The sequence below is a fragment of the Amblyraja radiata genome, chromosome 10 (genome assembly GCF_010909765.2).
Source record: "Amblyraja radiata isolate CabotCenter1 chromosome 10, sAmbRad1.1.pri, whole genome shotgun sequence".
NCBI lineage: Eukaryota > Metazoa > Chordata > Chondrichthyes > Rajiformes > Rajidae > Amblyraja > Amblyraja radiata.
Window position 1 is genome coordinate 18,820,526 of NC_045965.1, and position 17,679 is coordinate 18,838,204.

Consider the following 17,679-nt stretch of genomic DNA (forward strand, 5'->3'; position numbering starts at 1 on the left):
AATTTCCAAGTCAAATTCTCAATCTTAACCTTGTGTTTCCGTTATATGACTGAATTGCAGGTTGTGATCATGCTGGCATGAAAAATGGCAAGAGGCTAGCAATAACTAGGGCTTTTAACAGTTTTACCTTTGTCAGGGTCCAATTCATTGCTTGCCCTTTTGTGCAAGAAGAGAGAAAATACAAGACTGCTTGATTGAAAATGGACTAATATTCACAAACTGTCGGGACCTTTCCATCATGCAGCGGTAAACAGTAAAGACCGTTTACATTTACTATGGACATAGGGTTGCACAGTAGCGCAGCGGTAGAGTTGCTGCCTTACAGCGCCAGAGACCCGGGTTCGATCCTGACTACGGGTGCTCTCTGTACGGAGTTTGTACGTTCTCCCTGAAACCTTGTGGGGTTTCTTCAGGTGCTCTGGTTTCCTTCCACGCTCCAAAGACGTACAGATTTGTAGGTTAATTGGCTTCGGTAAAAACTGTAAATTAATCCTAGTGTGTAGGATAGTGTTATTGTATGGGTGATCGCTGGTCGGCGCAGACTCGGTGGGCCAAAGGGCCTGTTTCTGTACTCTTTAAACTCCAAAGTAAAGCTCTCACCTGCTGAACACTCAGATCTATTTTCCCCCCCTATATACCCATTCCATCATGCAGTGCTCCATATGGCTAGACTGTTGGAGGTAGGTTGTGGTAATGTAAAACAGGTCAGCTGGTGTACATGTACTATTCTGCTCATTCCATTTCAAGTAATATAGCTACACTGCTACATGCCAGCTGTGGGGATATTTTGGGTTTTTAGCTAAAAATATTGCTGATAACTTTTATATTTAACTAGATCAGTCATTTGGCTTGCAGCCCTTATTTACTTGCTAACAGAGTAATGAGAAAAGCAACACAATGTTTTTAACTTAAATGAGATTGTATTCCAAAACACTTCATATGTGTTCATGCTTATCATTGGATAAATGTAACCTCACATGACACTGAACCATTTAGGCTGATTTCTACCCATGCTGAATTGTGTTTTCCTGCACCTTTAAATATAGTCTGTAACATAGCACATGTTTATGCTAGATTGAAACACCCAAGTTTTCTCTTTTCCTCACTACATTTTAAATAAATTATACTCTACTGATATCCAAACTGGGATAACAGCTAGACAGTTGGATCCAAGTTTGTGTTTTCAACGCAGATTTATTTTACTTGTATCTATTGAGTTTTCTTTGAATTCCTTGATTTTGTTTTTATTCTAGACAGCCAAGGTGGATCTTGAGAAATAATGAAATTGTTTGTTACCAAATGGAGCTTTGCACTGAACAGGCCGACTGAACGGATTGCATTGCTTTGTCATAGTGTTGAAGTATTTAACCAATTAAAGGTTTGATCATTTAATTTCCAGAATCTAATTGGGGAACAGCAGCAGCAATTGAACCAGTATGAGTCGGCGGCTGGTCAGTGTGTCGACGAGTTACGGAAAGCCCAGGTCCAAGTGCATGGGTTACAGGAGAGAATTCAAGATTTGGAATCTGCTAACAAGGTGAGATGGCATATTATGAGGAGTAGTGGATGTTTGTGGTATGAATGGCATGCAGATGCAAATTGTTCATTGACAAATTCTGCTGTTGTTGCTGATTTTGAAGGGAAAACTTGTGTGCTGTTATTTTTATTTGGCGTTGGTTTATCATTATAATCTGTCCTGAATCTATAATTTCCAGTATAACCTGCAAGCATGTTATGTGTTAACCTCTGTAATCAGGTGCCAAATTACATCAACTACCAAATGACTGGTAGATTTTATGATCCACATGGTGTATCACAATTTTATCACCTCTGTGTTGAAAAAATTGAATATTCCGTTAACTCTTTAAGAGTTAGGCAAACACAAAGTTAAACTGCAACTAAAGTCGGATGGGATAATTGAGCAAAGGACATCCATATAATCTTGAATTCTTGATCTAAATTCAAAGCTATTAAGGGTTCGTTGTTTTACTTTGTAAAATCCACTGCCAAATTTCCTATGAATTGGGGATAGGGAGGTTATTGGTATATTCTGTTCCTGTGAAGAGTAAAATTAACCAATGCAGTCCAGGTAATTATACAATTAAATGGTGTACATTTTACAAGCGTGCTGTTTATCTCTCATTGCTTCATTTTCCCAGATGTTGCAGGAGAATCTAAATGAAATGGAAAGTGAGTTGAAGGCAATGCACTGTAAGTCACAGAAGCAAGAACGTGACCAGCTGGGGCTGAGCGAGGCATTGAAAAACAAAGACAAGGAGGTAAATATAGCCACAGGTGGAAAAATATCATCCACTGAACCAACTGGAGGAATCCTGCAAAGTTATGGAGATTGAAAATTAATCGGGTTAAATTGTATATAAAATGCTCTTTGAAAATTTCAAATAGAATCTGCTTTGACCATCCTGTCAGTAGTTGGTTGCAGATTGTAATTTCCCTCTTTTCTGGAGAGGAGGGTATAATTCCTCGCTTGTTCCTTGCCAATTATTTTAATTCTATCTCCTATGGTCAGTGGCATGGTTATTATGTGTTTAGTTTAGAGATACAGCGTGGAACCAGGCCCTTTGGCCCACCGAGTCTGTGCAGACCAGTGATCCCTGCACACTAACACTATCCTACACACACTAGGGACAATTTACAATTTTACCAAGCCAATTAACCTACAAACCTGTACGACTTTGGAGTGCAGGGGGAAACTGGAGATCCCAGAGAAAATCCACACAGGTCACGGGGAGAATGTACAAACACCATACAGAGCACTTGTAGTCAGGATTAAACCTGGGTCTCTGGCACTATAAGGTAGCAACTCTATTGCTGCATCACCGCACTGCTGTGTTGCTGTATCAAAATTCCTCTATCAGTATCCATTTAGCCCTTTCTAGGAATTGCGTAATTGTGTAAAAAAAAAAAGATCCTAATGCAGTCTTGTCAACCTGAGCATACTGGATCAGAACCTTAATATGACTATTTTTCAAGCTGGTTCACCAATCCCTCCATCCATCCAGCATTGATGCCTCATACTGAACCGGTAATGTAATACCTCTGAATAAATCCTAGAGAAAAAAAATGAATAGGAAGAGCAATTGTTTCCAAATGGGGGGGGGGGGGGGGGGGAGCATAAGCAAAGTTGCAGATATATATTGGGGAGATTTTCTAACTTTGCCTCCTCGTGAGCAAATCACTTCTGTGCTCTAACACCAGAAGCAGCAATCAGTGAAAGTTAATGGCTTTCAATAAGAGCCTGTGCCATGTGGATCTTTTTATTGGTGGCATATTCCAGTCTTTCACTCTCTAGATCCAAGAGCTTTATCATGTGGTTGATGGTCAGAATGAAACGGAAGCCAAGCTAACGGAGATGATTTACAGAAATCAGCTTGAAAATCTGAAGGTAAACTGCAAGTGAAATTATAATATAAATAACAGCATTGAATTATATATCGTACTGCAAATGTTTATTTTTTTTATTCATGTTCCTACTAATGCCCTTAAACTCCCCAAACTGTTTAAAATTTGATTATCATGTCTAAAGCTTGCTTCCCTTTATCCTAACGTGCAGCACAATTGATTCCTTGTCTAAGGAGGGAAACGGCATTGCCAGAGTTCTCATTCTTGATAACTGCATTTTGATCCTTCTTGACAGTCATTCCCTGGATCTCCGCATAGATTGTTAAATGTATTATATTATTATGGAAGGTTGTTTTTTTAATATATTCATTTTGGGGGAGCTGGATATTGATGGCAAGGTCAGCATCATTTGCCCATCCTATTTTTGGAAGAGGGCAGTGAGCTTGAACAACTGCAGTGCTTCTGGTGAAGGTATTCCCACTGTGCTGCTGAGAAGACAGTTTCATGAATAAAAGCAGAAGATGATGGGAACCATTCAGTGCCGTCAGTGGAATAAGACACATAATGTTTCAAAGACCTTTTGTCAGAACTGGGAAAGAGAGAAGACAAGTTAGTTTTAAGTTGCAGAGAGACTTGGAGACAAATGAATAGGACACGAGGAATATCATTTGGTGAGACCATGATTGCTGTGGGGATAAGGTGTCCAGTTAGTAGGTTGATGAGAACATTTGGAGTATGAACAAATGAATGCACAGGCTCTGAAAGACTAGTTAGAGAGCACAAATAAACATTAACATTACAAAATGCAGTGCTCTGGACTTTACTCAGCAGGTTGAGCTCTGCTGATTGAAAGGGGGAAAAGTGAGCTTGCATTGTAAATGTACGACTAGATTATTATTGCTTTAATCCAACTAGAGAAAGTGAGTTACAACAAATTCCAGCAGAACATATTTCTATACTGCGAATTGGTTATATAACTATTGATTGAGTGGGGAACACTTTATATTATGCAGACCACATTGGTGTCATGAAATTGGGAAAAACGATTTAAATCTGTGCTTTTAAGGCATCTGCAGGCTGTTCTGCTATAACTTGACTTTTTATAACATTAAGTTTCTTAGCAAAGTAATTATCCTGTTGTAGCAGAACTACCTATCATTTGAAAGCTGCAACGTGCTATGACGACAGTGAGATGCTATTCCATAAGCTTCCTTCCTGCCTCCTTGACTCAGTTTCCAACTTGTCCATAACAATGCTGACCTTCTGAGTGTTTTCAACCATTTTCTGCTTTTTATTTCAGAATTCCAGCATCTGCAGTTTTTTGAATTTCATTTATCTGTGAGTTCCAGGATTTAGACCCATTAATGATGAATGATTGGTATCCAACGTAGTGGAGAATGCAGGTGGTGGTGTTCACCTGTGCGGGTAGCCCTTATTTTTGGTGCTTGAGGTCATGGATTTGGGAGTTGTCTCAGTAGCCGAGGAAGGAACTGCTAGACAAGTTGTAGAGAGTGAAAACTGCAGCCACTCTGCATCAGTGGAAAAGTGAACGCGGGTTTACCAATCAAGTGAACTGGTTTATCATGGACAGGGTCAAGTTACGAGAGAATTGTTGGAGATTTCGCTTTAAAATAATGAAGCAGCTCGGATATAAATGCAGTCTAGGACAATGAGACCATCTGTTCTGCTACGGAGAGTGAGAGGGAAACAGTACTGTTTCATACCTCATCTCTCCACAAAGGAGCTTTCAATAGTGCAGAATTCTTTTAATTATTTCTTTGAGATGTGACTGGATTGAAAAAGGCCACTATCAGAACGGCTAGGCTGATGGAAAAAGAGGTCGATACGTAGCTAAGTGTCTGATGACTTTGATCTGATGGTGGAGGAAATAAATTCAGGGAGTGAAATGTTTACACTGTTTTGAAATGAAAAATAATAATGTAAATAAAAATCCTATTAATGCAAATGATGTAAAATACATTGTTGTTCGTGTGTGTTCTCAATTCATCATTCTAATTTCCTCCACATACCCTCATGTCTCCTCTGGATTACAGTTTTGTTCATCCTGTCAGAGTGCTGATGGACAGTTGACATCAACACACGCACAACAGGCTGAGCTGCTGCAACTTCAGAGTACCTCCTTTTCCAATCAATTGGAACTACAGCGAAACATAAGGCTAATACGCCAGAAGGAGTACGAGTTGGTTGAAGTCAAACGGAGGAAAGAGCTGACGGAGACCGATCTGCAAGAAATGCAGCAGCAAGAGGAGGCGACCGTCAAACACAATCAAGTGAGTGTGGGCTGTTTTATTTTAATGACATCTTGTTTTATTTTTCCTAAGGGTGCATTTTCCCAGCATGTAATGTAATCACATTTTTTTTTTTGTTGTCCAGTTTGGTTTTATTTTGCTTTTCACTAAGTTGTGGCATGTCTATATTTTGGACTGGAGGCATCTGGTGTCAAGAGTCTGCATCACTGGAGCAGAAATTGCAATACATAGACTAGCCTTAGGAAACAGTCTATTCTGCCTCATCTGCAACTCGGTATAAAAGTATGTTGTTCACTCTGTAACCTTTTCCATCGACTGCATAAAAACCTCAGGCCTGCCAGACTGAGGTTGCATGTTTCTGCCAAGTTCTGGTGGCAACTAATATTTGGACTGTCTGAAGTGAACAACAAAAGCTTTCACATGGCTGGGTTTGAAGTTAGGTGCTTGGTAGGAAAACTCTGTTATTGACAGAATGTATCATCAAGTCTCACCAGCGTCCTGCATAAGTTCATTAAAAATGGTTGCTGATGCAGATGGTCTGCTGTGTATTTTACAATACGGTAAAGTTAGTTGTCCTGCAGCATATAAAATAAGATGCAATGCACAGCTTGTTTGATGGGCAGCTGATGCAGCAACTCATTTTGTTTCTATTAACCTTGGCTATTTACTGTTTATTTTAGGAGCTGCGCAGCACACTGCGACAGGTACGACAGGAGCAGCTAGAAAAGGAGCAGCTCTACCAAGCCTTGGACAGAGAGCATCAACGTGAAGTCCACGTCCAAGAGGAGAACATCCTGTGTCTGAAAGATAGACTATGTGACAAAGAACACTTCCTACAGGTACAAACTAAATGCTTGCGACAGCACAATCCAGTTATTCTCTGGTTTAATAAATGTTCCAGTTGCTTTTCAATCAATTCCCCAGGATGTTTTCCCATCCCTCCCATTTCTTTGACCAAATAAAATTCTGGACTTTCCTGATCATTAGGGCTCCAAGCCACACCAGCCAGTTCTTATTTTATTGATATACATAAACTCATAAACTTCACAGAGTGAGGATTTTACCTGGAAAATGGATTTTACTTGAAACATGGTGTGTGGGGGGGGGGGGGGGGAGGAGTTTGAAATTTAGGAGAAATCTGTTGGAGGTACAATGCATTGGGATGTATTGACAGATTTAATACGGCAATGTGAAAGTTTATTTTAATAAATATATGCCTAAAAATGTGCTTTGGTGTTTGCATAGAGTAGATATCATAGGTTAATGTGGGCAGCAAATTCGATTTCACTATCATTGAAGGTGTTATCGTATTGTTTTTAAATATATTAATTTTTTGGGATGTGAGCGTCATTGGCAAAGCCATTATTTGTTATCATTGAGTAGGTCACCCACCTTGAACGGTTGAAGTCCATCTGGTTAAGGTTTCCACAGTAATGTTGGATAAAGATTTTCAGGAATAAGTGAGGCTAATCACAAATAGGAGGAACAGCATCTCATATTTCGCTTGGGCAACATTCAACCCAGTGATTTCTCCAATTTCAAGTAAGCTCTGCACTCCCTCTCTCTTCATCCCTTCCCACCCAAATCGCACCAAGTTCCTGTTCTCATCTAACAAACGGCTAACAATGGCCTGTTTCCTTTATTATTGGTACTTTTTTTCATATCTTTCATTCATTTGTTCTATATCTCTCTACATCACTGCCTATATCTGTCGTTTCTCTTTCCCCGACTTGTCTGAAGAAAGGTCTCAACCTGAAACATTACCCATTCCTTCTCTCCAGAGATGCTGCCTGACCCTCTGAGTTACTCCAGCATTTTGGGTTTATCTTCAGTTAAAACCGGCATCTGCAGTTCCTTCCTACACATTTCAGGAATAAACCCATTGCCAAAGACCAAATGACAATATAGTCATTATAGTCAATATGGACAACTACCCAGCCACTAATTGTAGCTACTGTATTTATGTGACTAATTCAGATGGTCTTTTGATCAGCAATGACATTGAGATGTTGATGGAGAGATACTTGAGTGATACCTGAAACAGATTAACAGGTGAATAAAAGTCAGATTTTCTGTTTCTGGCTCCAGTCCTTCAGGTTCGAATGAGGTTTCAAGTTGAGTAGGAAACTATTGAAGCCTACTATGCAGTATCAGGTTACATCACAGTTTGATGAATGCTCGTTGCTTTACAATGAACCATTGAAGTCAAGTCAAGTCAAGTTTATTCGTCACATACACATATGAGATGTGCAGTGAAATGAAAAGTGGCACAGAGAAGCACAGACTAATGAAAGTTTCCAATTTGGCAAACTTGGCCTAAACGAGCTAGGTACTTAAAATGAAAGGATATTGCAACAAAGCAATCGTTGTAACTTGCATTTCTCTTTGTTTGTTCACAGCAATATATTGAACTCTTTGAATACCAGCAGAACGATGAGCAAAGTGCAGAAGGAAAAGATATTCTGGTTGATAAACTCTGGGAGCATATCAAAGAGAGAGATAAAGCCTTGGAGGTACTTCAGAGTGTCTTGCTTCATATTCACTTCTGTTTCATGCACAAATTATTATGCTATGCATCTTGTAATTGTGTCACAGTCAATTATTATTCCATTAAACTTATTAAAGGTGAAACTAAAACAAAGTTCATGAGGACTACTTTTGGGAATTGTAATATTTTGAAATGAACATTGCCTGTGGAGACTAAATTTTTGTTGAGGTTCATTGGAGCGTCAATAGATTTTATGCTGGAGGGAAGGAAAGTGAACTTGATATGATAGACTATGTTGTAACCAATCTTTTGTCACAACATTCAGTTGTTTGGACAAATTGGATTTTTCCACTGATGTTTTTTAGAGTGTAGATAAATTCTTGTTGTGAAGGGAGCTGGTCAGGCAGTTCATTATATAGTATATATAATTAACTTGGACATAAAGGTTGACAGGTTGGTTAGTAAGTTTGCAGATTGTGAAAATTGCTGGGATGGCAGACCGTGAGGAAGGCTGTCAAAGTATCCAGTAGGATGTAGATCAGCTATATAAATGGGCGGAGAAATTGCAAAAAGCATTTAACCCGAGCAATCGTTGGGTGTTGCACTTTAGGAGGTCAAATGTAAGCGGAAAATTTCAGACGATTAATGGGGAAACTCTTAACAGCATTGATGTATGGAGGGAATGCGCGATCCAAGTCTATAACTCCTTGTTACAACACAAGTACCGTATTTCCCGGCAATGAAGACGCACCCCCATTTTAAATTGATACATTTTGAAAAAAGGCTGGTGGGACAGGATCCAAGGGTTTGGTTTAGTCAGTAGAAAGGAAGATGTGAAACTCCTTCAAAGAGGCAATGAGGACCGGGGAGTCTCCATCTTCGCCTGTCCCACAATGCTCTGTGCGGTTCAGGTCTGAGGGACGGGGACTTCCTGGCTGAACGGGGAGAGAGAGAGCGAGAGCCCGGGACGGAGCAGCCAGCCTTCCACCCAGCAACGACCCACCATCCACCACCGCCACCGGTTGCGCATGTGCTGAAGGACACCGTGGCTGGCTGGCGGGCCGGCCGGCCGGCAGAAGGCGCTGGGCTGGCGGCTGGTCGGTCTCAGCGGCCGCTCGCAGCCACCCGAGCTACTGAGTGAGTTGCTGGCTTGATCCACGACCCCTCCTCAACGCTCCTGCCCACCGCGCAACTTTATCACTCGTGGCCCAGCCAAGTTTACTACTTTGTGCAGCCCAGACCGTGCTGACCCAGGCCAGACTCCCCAAACACTGTGAAAGGGACTCTTTTCTCCCCCCCCCCCCCCCCCCCCCAGCGGCGCTGTCCTTTTACAGCCGCTTCCCACTTTACAGCCGCATCCCATCAGCTGCCAGCAATGAGGGATAGACTTGGCTATACCCCAATACAGCAACATCGTTCTTGATGTTGCTGTTCTGACGGATAGCCAAGTCTATCTTTCTTGGCTAACAATCTAACCTTCGGCCTCCAAGATGCAGGTATATTTTCATGCTTTATTTTTGGGTAAAAAAATAGCGTCTTCATTGCCGGGAAATACGGTTGATAGAGTGTTAAAGAAGGTATATGCAATGCTTGCCTTCGTTGGTTAAGGCATAGAGCATAACAGTAAGGAAGCCATGATAGAGCTTTATAGGACTGGTTAGGCTGCATTTGGAGTATTGTGTGCAATGCTGGTCGTCTCAATACAGGAAGGATGTGGAAGCTTTGGGTAGAGTGCAGAGAAGATTAACCAGAATGATTAAGAAGGAACTGCAGATGCTGGAAGATCGAAGGTAGACAAAAATGCTGGAGAAACTCATCGGGTGCGGCAGCATCTATGGAGTGAAGGAAATGGGCAACGTTTCGGGTCGAAACCCTTCTTCAGACTGACCTGACCCTTGGCCAGATTGATGCCTGGATTAGGGGCTATTGGCTACAAGGACGGATTGGACAGACTTGGATTGGTATCTCTGGATTACAGGAGATTGAGGGGTGACTCAAGAGAAATATATCAATTATGAGAGGCACAGATAGGATAGAGAGAACATTTTTCTAAAGATGCAAATTTCAATTACTAGCAGGTAAAGTTGCAAAGTTCAAAGGAGATGTGTTGGTTTTTGTTTTACACAAGGTGGCGAGTACCTGGAACATGCTGCCGGTTCAGGGGTGGGGGTAGAGGTAGAGGGCGATTTGATAGCGACATTTAAGAGACTTTTGGAAGGGACATGGATATGCAGAACACGGAGGGATATAGTTTATATACAGGTTGATAAGAGTTGGTCTTGGCATCACATTCATCACAGACATTGTGGGCTGATAGGTCTGTTCCTGTGCTGTGTATTGTTCTATCTGTGCAGGGAGAAGAGGAGGGTAGATTCTAGAGTTCAAGATGTATTCAGGTTTAGAACTTCTCAAAAATTACAAGAGTCTGGCTATCTTTGAGGACCGGAGTCTAATTTTCTGTTATTTTCCAGAGAACCATTGAAGAAAAGTTCAGCTCCTTGGATGAAAAAGAAAGTGAAATCCAGCAACTGCACCTGGCTCTACGTGAAAAAGACAGAGATCTGGAGAGATTCCGTCACATCTTCTCCAATAATGAGGAAACAATCAATGTAAGTGAACACTGGATTTACAAATATTGATATATCAAAAATAAGTAAATGTACAATGAGAGCACTTAGAAATAAATAGATTTTGCTTGATTCAATTCAATGCAAGGTTTCATTATAACTTTCCTGTATCAGGTTAGTTTTACCTCCGAATTCTGATCTATCTTTAAATGTCAAAGAATTACTGCTAATGGTAAATTATTTTCAGTTGCTGTCTACTGAGCTGAAATGTTTAAATTACTTAAGGTGTGAAGAAAACCTGCAGTCAAAGGTACACAAATATTCCCTTTTGTTTCATTGCTAAAATATGGTCTCAAAATTCTGTATTAACGAGGTTATTTTCTAGTGTTTTATAACCAGAAGCTACTGACTGTATGATCTGCTCATCTATCAATAAAGGATTGCAAATAAATCAGTTACAGAGTTGAGCTGCTCATTCTTTTAACAAGAAAGAGTCTTGCCCACACATGGAGCCTTCTGCTATGCTTCTGTGTAGATTTTAGAACTGTGTAAATACATTTTTGAGATGGTAGTTACGGAGAGGCATATGGATGATTTAATGTATAATCCGAAACACTGCACCTCTGGCAGAGTACTCCCTCAGTCTGCTGAATTATCAGCCCAGACTGGCTCAAGCCGTGGAATGGAGTTCAATGAAGTTAGGTCTTTATGCACCTGACTCAAAGGAAAGAGTAGACACAAAATGCTGGAGTAACTCAGTGGGACAGGCAGCATCTCTGGAGAGAAGGAATGTGTGATGTTTCGGGTCAAGGCCCTTCTTCAGACCAAAAGAAACAATGTTGGCCATTGAGGCTATGCTGAAACTGATGATTATTTTGGTTCCTGATAATTTCAATAATGAGCTATTGTTTAAGGCAGGGAGGTGGGCGAGGGTAGGAGGGAAGGAATTGAATGGTCTTTGTATTAAATAGTTGAGGAATTTGTTGAGTTCCTTAAATTTTAGAGCAACGATTCTAGTGCTGTATTGTAAACTGAGCAATTATGAAGAATGTGCTGAATGTGAAAGACCAGTTGCTTGATACTAAATCCACAAGAGGATCTTGAAATGATTGGTTATGCATTGTTGTCATACAATCTGCGAAGATAAATATATTCTGCTTGACTGGGGCAGTAATGATGTAATTTTATTCCTTGTCTAAAAAGTGAGGATGGATGAGAGACCAGAACAATGCTCATTTAAAACTATAAAGTTAACTTTGAAACAGTTTGTTGCAAATCTTGATTATTTCTACAAACCAATTCCTTTAGTAGATTGAGATTATTTCTGTTCTCGTCTTAATGGCAGAATACTAGACTGTTAAATGTGTTGGTTTTATGGAAGATGTGATTTTTTTTGGATTTTTTTTAACTTAATGGCTTTCAACTCAGTTTGCTATTTCTTTTTCCCTTCTGACTTTCAGAGCCTGGATGATCTTGTGAAAGAGAAGGACCTGGAGGCCAAGCAACTAGGAACAGCGTGCAAGAATCTGCAATGGCTAAAACAGGAGGTGGAAGAAAAGCTTGGCAGTTCCCTCAAGGAAAAAGATGACGTCAACAGCCAGCTGCAGACAACTTTGCAGAATTGCAATAAGGAGATAGAGGTAGGAAATTTGCAAGGCCTTGTCAAGAAAAGTCAACGAGGCAAACCCTGTTCATTGTGATGTTGAACAAAATTTCTGAAAGATTAGCTTTGCATAGGAAATAAAAGAAGATTTCGCAATTGTGCACATACCAAGCAATTTTGTTTTGCCTGAATAGTTTGTAGGAGGAAAATTATATTCATAATAGTCTTTAGTCTAAATATTGGAAGATTCTTGAGCACCTTACCTCCAAGAAGAGCAGATCTTCCATGTGTCTTTGTTGTGTTCAGACCTGCTTTCATTATGAAAGTCAGACTGTAATCTTCTTGCTGCTACCACCACCTCAGCCCCCACATTCCCCAGATCACCTCAGCCATCTGACCTGTCGTCGGGAAAATAAAATAGCACTCAGACTTCAGAATCTGTTTCTTGGTTGGTTCTGTAAATAATCATCTTTCATTTTAACATGTTTCTCTGCAGATGTTTCTGGTCATTCAGTACCTGTCACATTGCCATTCCTGTGGTATAGTAACTGATATGAATATAACAGCTTATCACCGATGTTTGAAACAAGCGTCTAGGAAGCCTTTCATTTCTTTTGGGAACACTAATTAATATGTGCCTCTTTAATGCAGTACATTAGTTTCAAATAAACAGGCTGATGTATATGTGAAAATAATGTGCATAGAACATCACCCAAGGGTGCCAAATTTGGATGTTCATCAAGCCATAGTGCAGAGTATTGGGACACTTACTAACTAATTTACACAAGTGGGATTATTTGGGGTTGTGTGTCTCTCAGGAACAAGTTTGTGCCCAATTCCTGTCTACACTCTTGATCTAAATTCTTCTTGGTAGGACCTGACTGCAGTGTTGATGAACAAAGTTTGTTCTGGACCCAATGAGATTATGGAGCAACTAAAGCTGCAACTGCAGCAGAAGGAGCAAATGCTGCAGGAGATGCTCACCGACAGATGCAAGGTGGCAACTCATCACGAGCAAGAGGTAACACAGTTGCTGCAGACTATCAACACCCATGAACAGCAGGCCAAGGTAATGCACAAGGTTGATGCACTATTCCTGTGAGGTTTAATTCCCTAACAACAAAAGATCCACGCCATCTGCTCTGCATGTATCGCAACTTTCTGAGCTAACAGACACTTGTTTCTCTTCTCTTAAATAACACATTGTGTCTGGGAACCATTGCCTTTCAGAAACTATTTTTAAAATTGAGATTTAAGTTCTTTTAAACCACAGCCCAATTCGATGCATGCTTTTTTTTTTAACCATTATAAAAATTGTAATGATCAACATTGTTAGTGCAAATGACAATTAAACAACTCATGACTGTAAGTACTATTGAACTTCTATCTTGGAATCGGATTATTTTCTGAAATATTGTAATTTGAAATAATATGCATGCCTCTTGAATTTGACTGAATTTTTTGAAGAAGTAACCAAGAAGGTCGATGAGGGCAGTAGATGTAGTCCATTTGAACTTGAACAAAGCTTTTTAGCAAGGTAGGTTTCTGTGGGAGATTAGATCGCATGCAGTTGGGGGAGAGCTAACTCATTGGATATGTAACTGAATAGATGGTAGGAAGCACAGGCTGATGGTGGAAGGTTACTTTTCAGACTGGAGGCCAGTGACTGGTAGTTCGGGTCTGTGCTGTTGACATTGTTTGTCTTCTATATCAATGATTTGGATAAGGCATGGTTGGTAAGTTTGCAGGTGAAACAAATAGGTCATAAGACCTCACGTTCATAAAGATGCAGTCTTTGAAAAATGCCTTTTCTGGTAAATAAAGATGGTGATAATTCCTTTTCACTCGTTGCAAATCTGTATTGGGATCAAATTGAAAAGCAACATAATTGTATGTAAATATCTTAATTAAGGCAGATTTCCTTTGGATGGAATGAGGAGCACCACATGGGTCAAGATTCAAACAATAGGAGAAATATAATTGCCTTGAATCTTTAATTTAAATGTTTCTCAGTCTAATTAACTGGATAATGGGCATAAGTATCTGAGCTACTCCCATCTACCTACATTTGGTCTCTAACCTGCTGAACCTTTTCTATTCAGGTACCTGTCCAAATGTCTTTTAATCATTATAATTGTATCCACATCTCCAATGTCCTCTGGCAGCTAGTTCCATATACCCATCACCCTCTGTGTGGAAACATTTATCCCTCAAATCCTTTGGACCTCAGACTACCGTGTGGGATCTTGTCAAAGGCGTTGCTAAAGTCCATGTAAACAATATCTACTGCTCTGCACTGGTCAATACGATTAATCACCTCTTCAAAAACTCACATTTGTGAGACACAATTTCTCACACATAAAGTCATGCTTACCAGCTAATCAGTCCATGCCTTGCCGAAAGCAGGTAGATCCTGACTCTCAAATCCCCTCCAGTAATTTTACCATCACTGATGTTGGGCTAATCGGCCAGTAGTTCCTTGGCTTGTCCTTCCAGCCCTTTTTAAATAAAGGCATAGCATTAACCATCCTCCAGTCTTCCAGTACCTCACCCAAAGCTAACGGTTCTTTATAAATCATTGAACCATGATGCACATATCTCTACTAAGGATCATGCAATATCTTGGACCCAACCTTCCCACAATGTCCTAGTGTACACATAGTTGGATCCCAGCGATTCATCCACTTTAATATGCTTTGACTAACAGCACCTCCTCTTTTGTAATGTGAATATGTTCCAGTACATCACTTTTCAATTCCTTAATATCTGGGCTTCCATGACCTAATCCACGATAAATATAGATGAGAAAGATTCATTGTACATCTTACCCCATTTCCTGTAGCTCCACACATTGATGACCACACTGATCCTTAAAGGGACCTGTTCTCTTTCTAGTTACGTTTTTGTTTTTAATGCACCTGTAGAATATCTGAGATTCTTCTTTACGTTTATGTGGGTGTCATTTAAGTTATTTAAACCCAGTAGGTAGCTAGACTGCAAGATGCACTTAATATATTAATGAGTACAAGCTGAAAATATATAATTGGGGTAAACATATTTGCACAATCAGCTAATCTAAACTGAGCAGGTCTGATCAAGTGAGTCCAACATTGCTTTTAGTGTTACTGTAGGTATTCATAAAAACAGTGCGATAACAACTGATTGTTCGGGCAGAGACATTAAAACTGGCTCTGTGCTTCAGCTTAGAAAGTTCTATGGTGAATTACAATGTCAATTGGCAGAGAGTATTTCCTCGTATTAAATAAGTAAGATGTTGAATCAAACTCGGTGGCCTATTTTGGTGGTTGTTCCAGTCTATATTGACTCAACAGTGCAGCTTTATTTTAGTATTACAGTCAGTAGAAGAATGTTCAAATAGACTTGAAGCAGCTATGAGGGTTAGTATGTGAGCCAAGTTGCAACACATAATTTGCCACTGTCTTTACAGCATTTAATTTACAGCATGTTTTCTTTCAATTATTCAGGATTCAGCTGAGAGGTTAGCTTGCGCTCTTGCGGAGAAGAAATGTGAACTTCAGGCCTTGCGTCACCAACTCATGGAGAAGGATCGGGTAATAGCAAAATTCACCAAGCAAAATATTTCTGCGCCAGAGCTGTCAATGGAAATAGCCCACCTCAAAGAACTTCTTCAGAAAAAGGATGAACTAATTCATGTAAGTTCTTGAAGTTTGATGGATCAACAAATACGGTATGCGGAATTCTACAGCCTTGTGCAACGGAACTCCCCTTTCTTTATGTCTTCCATGTCTTAAGTATAAAAGTGTGTCCCGTCAGAGATCCTCCAGCATTATCTTCCAATATAATATTGCCTACTCTTAATCTGCCAGGAAGGGGTGGTATGAGTTGTCACCCGCCTCCCCTCCTCCCTTACCCCTTTGACCAGCTGCAATCCTACGGAAGGTGCTTTCACAATAAATAGGGATTTAATCTCTATGAATATAAAGCAATTGCAATAAATTTCGAAGTCAGGATACCGTTTGACTTGGGCAGCTGCCGATAGTGGTCTGCCTATAGGTCCGGTGTTCTGGTCCTTCAGATGAAGAGCAAATAATGAGGCTGTGAGAATTTTCTGCAGCCATGTCCAAGGGATGGGATAACTGATCTTCAACTGCTACTTTCTCAGGGCAAGATGTGACTTTAACCATCAGAATATTTCCCCCTTGATTCCCATTATATTAGATAAAGAGTAAGTAAGAAACGTATTAATTACATTCAAGGTAATTGTATTCCTCTTATTATTTGAATCCTGACCCCAGTGCTGTCCCGCATTATATTCAATATGATCGGTGGTAAATCTGCCCAAGTTGAAAATTAATTGCATCCAAATAAGTTGCTCCTATTGTGTAGAATTACTGTTAACATTCCAGATGTGAAATATTTCCTGAGTTTTAATGTTTTGTTGTCACCGATACTCGCCCTTGAGTCCACTGTCATCTTTCCCACTGATTCCACGCGTTGTGCTGAGTTAGTGGGCTTTAACAAAAGCAATTGTCTTTAATGTTCTTCACTCAGATAAAACAAAAATGGAAGCATGTCCCCTTTTATTTGTAATCCAATGAAATCTGCCATCCCTGTTGGGGAGGAGTAAAACATGCATGTGATTATGGGGGTGAGGAAAGGATATACATTGGCTTTAACTACTCTCTGTCTGCTCCTGAATGCCCACTAGAAAATATAATCCTTTAAGGTATCAAAGGTATTTTATTAGTCAAATTCACATACACCCAGGTGTAGTGAAGTGAAATGCTTTTTGCCATTTTGCAGCACACAAAAAAAGAATACAGACATAACACCAATGAGAGTCTTAAACACATAGAACATCCCCCCACAATGGCTCCCACCATGAGGGAAGGCACAAAGTCCAGTCCCCAACCCCAGTTCACCCATAGTCGGGCCCATTGAGGCCTCCACAGTTGTCTCTACGGAGGCCCGATGTTCCAGGCCGTTCTCGCCGGGTGATGTTGCTCCGGCGTCGGGAGAATCCTCCCAGCGGCCTGGGAACCCTGGAATGGCCGCTTCCGCACTGGAGGCCGCGGCTTCCGAAGCCAACAAGGCCGCGCCGGTTGGAGCTCCACAACTGGTGATCTCATCTAGAGATCCCAGGCTCCCGATGTTAAGTTCAGCGCCGCAGCCCGCAGCTGGTCGCTCCACAGTCCCGCAGCTCCGCGATGTTTTACCCGGCGGTCTCAGCTCACCGGAGCTCCAGCGCGGCGACCCAGGCAAGGCATCGCCCGCTCCGCGATAGCGCTCCAGCGCTGTGCCGCCGCCGAAGCCGAGGTTCTGGGTGGTCCCCGACAGGAAACGCCGCTCCAGGCCCGCTGGTAGGCCGCGAGGACGGGTCGAAGTTGCAGCCCGGAGAAAAGCCGC

General features: G+C 40.9%; 1 protein-coding gene across 9 annotated transcripts in view; it reads left to right on the forward strand.

Moving 5' to 3' along the window:
* The window catches only part of LOC116977628 (phosphodiesterase 4D interacting protein), a 375,033-nt gene that overhangs the window by 253,161 nt on the left and 104,193 nt on the right, over window positions 1-17,679 (forward strand). For all 9 annotated transcript variants that reach the window (XM_033028241.1, XM_033028242.1, XM_033028235.1 and 6 more), the window contains 10 exons: window positions 1,400-1,537; window positions 2,160-2,279; window positions 3,314-3,406; window positions 5,418-5,654; window positions 6,314-6,472; window positions 8,033-8,146; window positions 10,593-10,730; window positions 12,149-12,328; window positions 13,166-13,360; window positions 15,777-15,965. In XM_033028241.1, the coding sequence (XP_032884132.1) occupies window positions 1,400-1,537; window positions 2,160-2,279; window positions 3,314-3,406; window positions 5,418-5,654; window positions 6,314-6,472; window positions 8,033-8,146; window positions 10,593-10,730; window positions 12,149-12,328; window positions 13,166-13,360; window positions 15,777-15,965 (1,563 nt within the window). The remainder of the gene's footprint in view (window positions 1-1,399; window positions 1,538-2,159; window positions 2,280-3,313; window positions 3,407-5,417; window positions 5,655-6,313; window positions 6,473-8,032; window positions 8,147-10,592; window positions 10,731-12,148; window positions 12,329-13,165; window positions 13,361-15,776; window positions 15,966-17,679) is intronic.